This window comes from Poecilia reticulata, chromosome 4, assembly GCF_904066995.2.
Source record: "Poecilia reticulata chromosome 4, P_reticulata-male-v2, whole genome shotgun sequence".
Lineage (NCBI taxonomy): Eukaryota > Metazoa > Chordata > Actinopteri > Cyprinodontiformes > Poeciliidae > Poecilia > Poecilia reticulata.
Genome location: NC_088833.1, coordinates 4,825,944 through 4,834,616, shown reverse-complemented (window position 1 = coordinate 4,834,616; position 8,673 = coordinate 4,825,944). Strand labels below are relative to the sequence as shown.

The 8,673-nt window shown below is 39.1% G+C and overlaps 1 protein-coding gene across 1 annotated transcript; it reads right to left on the bottom strand.

Moving 5' to 3' along the window:
• Nucleotides 1–697: 697 nt before the first annotated feature.
• LOC103463082 (fetuin-B) lies at nt 698–7,737 on the bottom strand. The gene is made up of 7 exons (XM_008406218.3): nt 7,422–7,737; nt 6,736–6,846; nt 4,869–4,956; nt 4,194–4,360; nt 3,603–3,710; nt 2,491–2,577; nt 698–1,464 (listed from the first exon to the last, which is right to left on the bottom strand). Exons 1-7 carry the CDS (start codon nt 7,647–7,649, stop codon nt 979–981), a joined length of 1,275 nt encoding a protein of 424 aa, XP_008404440.2. The 5' UTR covers nt 7,650–7,737; the 3' UTR covers nt 698–978.
• Between the last annotated feature and the right edge of the window lie 936 nt (nt 7,738–8,673).

Genomic DNA, 8,673 nt, shown 5'->3' with positions numbered 1-8,673 from the left:
TAATATTGCTCACATTATTTCACTTTTTCTTCATTTTTTTATTTATTTTACTCATTTTTTATTTATTTCACCCATTTATTTATTTATTTAATTTTGGCTGAAATGGCTCTCCATACTTTGCAAATTCCCTGCCCGCCTTAAATACCCATTTCGTCGTTTCCTGCCACAATTTCTGAAGCAAAACATGCCATAGATGTTGAACTTTATCTCAAGTATTTTTATTTAATTTTTGAGACAATAATGCACTGTTATGTTCATTTTACATTACCTGTTTCCAACTTTGGTTTTGGATGGTTTAGTCCTTTTGCTACTTTGCCATCTTCTGTTATTGCAATTTTCATACAGGGCACTAAAAATGTTTGTTTTTACTTTATTATTCAGTGTTATTGCTACACAAAACGCTATTTTGACTTGTGAAGGTTGTCACCTGTAAAACTTGTTCCTTTATCTTTCCCATACATCTTGGATATATAGGCATATGTTGTAATTATACCACAGAGAAAGAATAAGTGACAGAAGATTAAACAAACATTCTGGTAATAACATCAGTTAAATTACTTAATATATTTTCAAAATGGGATACTTACTTTTTAAAAATAATGTAAATATTTGCATAGGTTTGAAAAAAATCAAGCTGAAATATTCAGGTCTAAAGCAATATTTTTAGATGGAAAAAAAACAAAAAACAAAGAGAGAATAAATCCAAACTTCTTTATTATCTTCAAGTTGTTTACTGGAGATTTATTACAATTTCTTAAAATGTGAGTAGCCATTTTTAAATTAATGTCTGAGCTGCTTTGGGAACAACAGTACAGAAGAGAGGTCGCTTCAAGGCCACAGAGAAAAAAAATGCTTTCCTCTCATTAGCACAAATTATTACAAGCCTCCAGTGACGGGGATTGGAGCAGTTTATCGGTTCAGACTCTCAGTGGGTAAATCATACATGAGTAAATGGATTTCTGAGCAGCAAAGGGCTGGTTACACTGTGGCGTATCGAGCCGGACCAGGACAGGATCGAAAAGGAGATGACCCGCTGGGGAAATCAGACAGGAACACCGGGCTGTGTGAGGGAGAAGTCCCCATCAAGCTCTGCCTCTTGTCACGCTTACGCCTCGGGTAGCGGAAGTTAAACGGTGGACGCCGGGCCACCAGGACTCCAATTTCCTCAGAGGAAGAATCCAGAGTCCCTGTGGGCTGTTGTTGGCTTACTGTTCTCTCAGCAGACTCACTGGAAGAAGAGAGAAGGACGGAGGGGTTAGCCACCACTGGGGGATCTGTAGGAAGAGAGGGCATAGCTGTGGGGTCAATCGGAGCTGGCTGAGCGACATCGGGAGTCGGAGGGTCAGAGGGAATGGGCTGCAGGTCAATCACAGGGTCATCAGGCAGAGGTGGAAAGGTTGGGATCATGGGGTCTATGGGGAGGTCGTGAACCTGCGGTTTTACCGGTTGGACCATGTCCACGTTCTGCAGAGAAACAGATAACATTCCACTGAATTATTATATCACCTGCTTGTTCAGACATGCAGCAAAGAGGGTCCCATGCAACACTAAACAGTCACATAAACTACTGCTAAACATTGAAATAAACATTTCTAAAATAATTATAAGATATAAATGGTTACATTTTACAGCAAAGAACGAAAAAAAATCTGCTAAATAAATGAATGAGGCTTACATCACCTTTCAACAATCGAGCCGTTTGCATGTATAAGTCCCCTAAGAAACATGTTTGATATTTCCCAATTTTGTTTAAAATTCACCACACATTAGTAATAATTGAACGATTTATTCCTACATCATGGTGGATTATGGACATTTTAGTGCTTTGTAATCTGAATGTTGCATTCTGTTGAAGTTTCATGTCACATGCTTCTTTTATTATTTCCATCCATCCATTTTCTTGCACCCTTGTCCCTTGGTGGGGTCAGGAGGTGCTGGTGCCTCTCCAGCTAGCGTTCCGGGCGAGAGGCGGGGTCACCCTGAACAGGTCGCCAGTCTGTCGCAGGACAACACAGAGACACACAGGACAAACAACCATGCACACACACTCTCACACCTAGGGGCAATTTGGAGAGGCCAATTAACCTAACAGTCATGTTTTTGGACTGTGGGAGGAAACCAGAGTACCTGGAGAAAACCCACCATGCACAGGGAGAACATGCAAACTCCATGCAGAAAGACCGGGGCCGGGAATCGAACCCAGAACCTTCTTGCTGCAAGGCAACAGCTCTACCAACTGCGCCACTGTGCGGCCCCTTTTATTATTTCTATTGCCATTTTATTGTTTGTAAAAAAACTATTCAATTTAAATTTGTTTAATTGCAAATGAACAAATTTTGTTGAAAAATGTCGACAGTCTTTTCTGTTTATGCTTTCTCTTTATTTTTATCATGCTGATTACTGATTTGTGTTGTTTCCAATGGAAATGACTCTATAATGTGGTGTGAAATACAACAAAACAATAGAACATGAACTTTTTTGTTACTGTACCTGTATCTTATACATCTCACAGGACACCTGGACGTCCGGGTGTTTGCTCATGTCTCCATACACGGATCCTGAACAGAAACCTGCCGTCTGAGGGAAGGGGGAAAAAAGACAATTTGTGTTTTTATTAGTTCAAGTATTTAGATGGAGTGTCAGCATAAATATAAATCCTGTCAAAGTTTTGAAGTAAGAAAAAAAAATCCTACGCTGAAGCCTTTTAACTACTCAAAGCTTAAAAATAGAGAATAACTTGTCACGTCCAGGGACTGCTGAGGTGACAACAAATAAGATGCAAACTGAAGCTTTGGCAACATTAATTACCTTCAAAATGTTAGAAGGGCTGACGGCATTATTTACTCTCTGGAACTTTGTTTAATCTATTCATAGAACACAGTGAATTCATTCTTTGTTGTGTGTTAGTTCTCTTATTTATTATTATTTTTAATTTTAGACTGAGGTTGTAGAAGTTTTTGCTGGGAATAACAGCACCTTGTACATTTGTTTGCTCGCCTAACAATTTCACACTGAGAAAACTGACAGTTCTCTAATGCAGAAACAAGAAATATATAATTTATTTTGTCTGCATTAGTTAAAAAGCATGTTTTCTTGTCTTTCCATTTTTGGAGATCGGTGGAATAAATTGGCCTCTGTGTCATGTCAGATTTATACAAAGCATTGCATAACTAATCCTTTATGAAAAAAAAAATCTAAACTAAACTATCAAGTAAAAATGATTAAATTGTATTTATTTAACAATAATTTTCAGTGCAAGTGTGTCTGTAAATGTGATAGTCATTTTTGTCTGAAAGGTATTTCTTAATGGGGGCGTTATTACTACATGTACCCAAATTAAAGGTTAGACTTTTCCACATTCATTGTGCAAGTTTACATGCTAATTTATTTGACTTTTATTTGTGCACACAGATGAAAACACAATAGTAGATTTCTAAGTTGAAGAACAACCTTACTCTAATATATTGAATATTTTCCTGCAGGATCATCTCTGAGGAATATTTAAAAAATGTGCAACAGTAAATAAACATAAACATCAGTCACAGATGTTACTAATGGAGCGACCCTTTGACGTTTGACCGGGTTAGTGCCTCCTGAAGTACCTGCGTGTCTGATTTGAGTGTCAGCCGCTGGCAGGTCCCTCTCTCCGTAAATCCCTCTGGACACTGCTGGACCGTGTACTCCACAAACACCGCTTTTTTTGGCACATTCTGTGTAATAAAATGATGTGACAAACTGCACAAATGCACTCACAAGTACTGGCAGTCGGAGAGCCGTTGTATTTTTATGTGAAATGTCCTGTAATGACCATCACTGGCCATAACCCTTTAGTTTTCATCCCACAGCTGCACCGTCATTTACCACGAGAGGCAATATACAAAGATTTAGTTTACAAAGAAACTATTCTGTTCTGTATTTGCTCCCTGAACATAAGCTGGACAAGCCATACAGGCATAAAAATCTTCATTGAACCTTTGAAGCCTTGTGTTTCCATTGCATTATAGTTATTGCTGAGTGGTAATGGTTTTCAACTGGCCCAAAGAAGCTAAAACCTGCCCTATAATGTCTGCCCAAACACACCCAAAGATTAATCTTCAGTGTAGTTTCCCCATAAAACTAACACTCAATACATTGTTGAGCAATGAATTCAGGAGCGGAGCCTCGTTTCCTGCCAGCATTAACCACTGCGGTACCTGAACTGCAGCTCGGGTGACCCGTTTCACGCCAAGCCCAGCGCCCAGAGTGGACTGCCTCTTATAGGCCTCCAGAGTGAGCCCTGCGGTTTCCATGGCCACCGGGCTGTCTACGGAGAGCAGGACGGGACAAGTTGGACAAGTCTGCTGTAGCTTCTCTGGCGGATCTGCAGCGACAAGAGCTTGCCTGAGTGATCTTGTGCACATCTAGTAGATCTAACTATAGGGTTTGTAGATCTATAAAGACATGGGTTAAAACACAAAGTAGAGTTTACAGAAAAAAATAGTGAAATTAAAATAAAATAAAATAAAATAAGGACAATGATTGAAATCAGCTTTAAATCAGTGGATTATGTTTTGACCACAACTGATTTAGAAAGAAACATTTGGCGCAATCGTCTTTTGTCTGCAAGTTGATGATTAAGTGTCAGAATAAATATTTGGGAAAAATAAAAAAAGCAATATTCACACCATTAATTTAACTATAGATATATTTTTATTGGATTTGTACTGATTGTTACAGATTTTTATATATATATTAGCACTAGCTGAAGCTTTAGCAACACAGTTTATATTCTTCCATTCTTCGCATAACAAAGCAATGTATTTAATTTTTTAAATGTGTTGATATGTTACTGTATTATGCTCATTGAGTTTAACAATTAAAAGCTTTACCTGGCACAAGAGCGCAGTCATAGCTGTAGAGGTAGGAGTAACCCTCTGGTGTGTGCAGGATGGTGGTGTTGCAGTTACCCGAGATTTGCTGAAAGGAATCAGAAAGACAAGATCTCTGACTTAATCACTCAGTCATAAATGCTCTGATTGTTTAATATAAAAAAACATCTCCCATAATTAACCTAGAGTGGCCTCAAAGCAGAACAAATGTCTTCAGATGAGTCGAGTCAATTAAGTTTAAAGTTCCCTTGTCACTCGTGGTTGTTACGACCCCAAAGTCTAAAGGATCAGGGAAGGTAACATGAAGAAGAGTGAAATTTAAAATGATTTATTACAAAACAGATGGTTTCACAAAACCAAAACACAATATAATTTAACCTGATTAACACTCAAAAATGGACTAAAATAAACTAAAGAATGCAAATTAAATGACAAAATGCCCAAACAAGTCTAAAGTAGCTCACAATAACCCAAAAGAAAAAGGAACACAAAGGGAGCACCAAGCCTCCCAAACATGAGCTTCTAGCTTGAATAAAATCAAGCTGGAGCAGAGCAAGCAGAAACAAAGTATTTCAAAACTGCCCCAAGCAGTTATAAGCAAAACCAAAGGTGGTTGACAGCTTAACAAAACGTCTTCCTACAAGCTGCCCCACTGGAGGAATGGTTTCAGATGCAGGTTTCAGTATCTGATTGGCTTTCTATCCTCTGCTGGTCCAACTGGTTGCTGCTGTCCTGTAGCCTCCAGGCAGCCAATCAGAAAGGTGTGCTCTCACAGCTGAACCTGCAGAAGTAAAAGGAGCCTGCACAGCCTCAAGAGGTGACACTGCTCTTGGACCCAATTTTATTTCCATGCATATATCGCAGGAAATCACAGAGAGAATGTCTATCACATAGTAACAATAGAAAAAATGTGAGTTAGGTGTCTTCTCAGAAATCAGTGCCATCCAGCTGCACATTTAGCAAAGATTAAAACTGGACATATTTGTTTTGTAATCAGCATTAGAAGCAGTTTTTATCTGGATAAAATGAATACAGTCATAATGCTGTGATCATCTTATTTTCTAATGTATCACAAAGAGCTTAGAGGACTTATGGAACTGCAACTTGGCCTCATGGGAAATGTAGGAAGGCCTACTGGACGTCTGTGTCATCCATCGTTAAAGCTAACCCAGCAGATTCATTTATGTGTATAAGAAAAGCAGAGTCACTATAGACACTCCCTCGATCGATTGCTACTATGGTAAAAATAACTTAATAGTAATTTTTTTTCAGTAAGTCAACAAATTTCATAGACACTTTTCAGAAGCAGGTTCAGTAATGCATCATGGCAAACTCTTTAACTTACACAGTCCCAAATATCTGCAATGATGTCACTTTAAAACTCAGATTTTCAATGTACTTAAGTGGAAATTAGAAATAATTCTTTTAAACTTTGCCATCATGTTGGGGTCGCAGTAATCATGTGGAAGATAGTGGGCTAATCAGATTAAGACCAAGATGGAGTAGATTTTAAAATGAAGCAGAAACACATAACATTTAATGGAATAAACCCTATTAGGTTGCAAAAGACTTGAAACTATGCAAAGGTTTGCTTTTCAGCAGAACATCAACCCTATATGAAGCTAAAGCAACCACAAACTGGAAAACTGCGTCATTTATAATAAATATATCAATAATATGAACAACAGAAGTCCATCCATGAAACAGGAAAAGAAGTCCAAAAAGATGAGATGTATAGCACAAATGCAAACATTTGTATTTGAACAAAGCGCTCGTGTGTGTGTGTGTGTGTGTGTGTGTGTGTGTGTGTGTGTGTGTGTGTGTGTGTGTGTGTGTGTGTGTGTGTGTGTGTGTGTGTCCGTCCTACTGTTTCCATGAAGGGTCTGACATCACAACGCTTCCACGGTTTTGGACTGCCGATGTGACATTTGGTCTCCAGGACATCCAGGTCCAGGTAATACACATTACCTCCTGGTCCCTGTTATTCACAATGCAAACACAAGGAGCAGGTTACAAGAGCCGCTGTCTCTTCCTGAACACACTGGCAAACCCCGAGTGTTTAGTTCACATAGATGAAAACTCTCATATATGCTCTACATCGTATGATATTGATTTTAGCCGTAGCCCTGAAAATAAATTATTACTTTTAGGTTAGAAGGTTAAATAATATCTGTTAAAACCTGATCGATTTCACAGTTGGGTCTTAGACTTCAGCAGCAGAGCGTAAAGTTCATAAAACCGCTTTGCAGAGGCAGGTGTGTACTGAAATGACCTGGACTTTATCAATAGTTACTCCACTCCTACTGACCATCTTTTATTAGGCTTCAAAGGGATTTTATTTGAACAAATATTAAAGGTGAGATTCGTCAGAGGAAACCGATTACAGCAAATATTTCCTATTGTTTTTAGCTAAAGATTTCCCATTCCTGTTTATTTTATTAGGCCCAGAGCAGCAAAACCACTGCAAAAGCCTATTGGACATACTTATACTCTACTACTTTGTGTGTAGCTGAAGAACTTCCCACTAGCTGTGGATGTTTTTGCTGACCTGACCTGAGCGTGCAGGTAGACATTGGCGATGCGGTTGAGGGCAAACTTGTAGCCTTCGGTGCGATCCTCGTTGATGTAAGTGACAGCCAGGCGAGAAAGCTTCTCCACAGCTTTGTCGTTACAGGGAACTGGAGCGAGCTCGATGGGCATCAGCAGAAAACCCTCCCCGTTCACGTGGAAAGTGTGAAGAGACACGAGCGATATTAGCAGTAAAACTGTGCAGATGTCCATGGCCGCAGACGTACAGACGGAAAGCTAACGGCTCTGAGCTGAAGTTTGTTCTTCTGTGTTTGCCTTCCAGCCAGAAAGTGACTTTTGGAATCAAAAACAGAACGCTGAAAGGAAGCCAAGGGCAATGTTTGTTTGAGAACAGAGGGGCTGATATATGTGAATGAATATCTAAGTGGTACTTTTAACCCCTGGTGCAAGCCAAGGTCAGGACTGTCACTGATGGCTCAATTTGCAATTAAAGGGCTGTGGAAATGTATTTCATCCCTCATTTTGTTTCAGATGATCAAGTTTGGATATTATACAAAAGTGCATTTTTACTTTCCAGACAATTGTACCTCCATGCAAAGGAGTGATTGTCCCTTAAAGTTTGTTTCTGTTGTTCTAGCCCTGGTGGAAACAACTTAGAAAAAGAATTTGTGATAAAGGAAATTGATTGATGAGCAGAAAATGCCTTTCAGGATTTTCCATCAGTTCCAGCGAGTTGCCCAAGCAGCACTGCAGCCTCAGACCACCACTGTACTGTCAGGATGATCGCTTTTCTCTGAAAATCTGCATTTCCCTTAGATGTACTGAATATTCCTACAAAAGTCATTATGATCATCCAAAGGTTTCTTGGGCTACTTTGTTTCTCTCTCTCTCTTGCTGAGGAAGGGTGAGCCTGCAGTTGTTTTGTAACATCCTGGGTTAGTAGTTGATGCATATTTGGATTGTTTTAAGTTCACCCGCCCTACCTGGGAAATTTCACCACTGTTTATTTTTCTCCATCTGTGTATAATGGCTCTCGCCCTGATTCACAAGAACCCAAATCTTTAAAGCTGATGTTGTAACTGAAGGAAGTGAGTGAAGTTGTTTCTTGTCTGATCTTGAATATAATCTTAAATTTCTGTGTTGCAGTTTGATTTTCTGATTTTCTTTATGTTGTCTGATAGGCTGAGGAGATTTCTTGATTATACAGATCTGGTAACAAGACTCAATGTGGAAAATGAAATCAATCATCTTTACGAAAATCTGTCTATTAGCAAAT

What these genes read in the sequence shown, in the direction of transcription:
- LOC103463082 (XM_008406218.3), bottom strand. Translation starts at nt 7,649, where the DNA reads ATGGACATCTGCACAGTTTTACTGCTAATATCGCTCGTGTCTCTTCAC. An exon ending in TGACTGCGCTCTTGTGCCAG is followed by an intron (nt 4,361 to 4,868) that starts GTAAAGCTTTTA and finishes TTGTCGCTGCAG; the next exon opens with ATCCGCCAGAGAAGCTACAG. An exon ending in GTGAGATGTATAAGATACAG is followed by an intron (nt 1,465 to 2,490) that starts GTACAGTAACAA and finishes GTTTCTCTGCAG; the next exon opens with AACGTGGACATGGTCCAACC.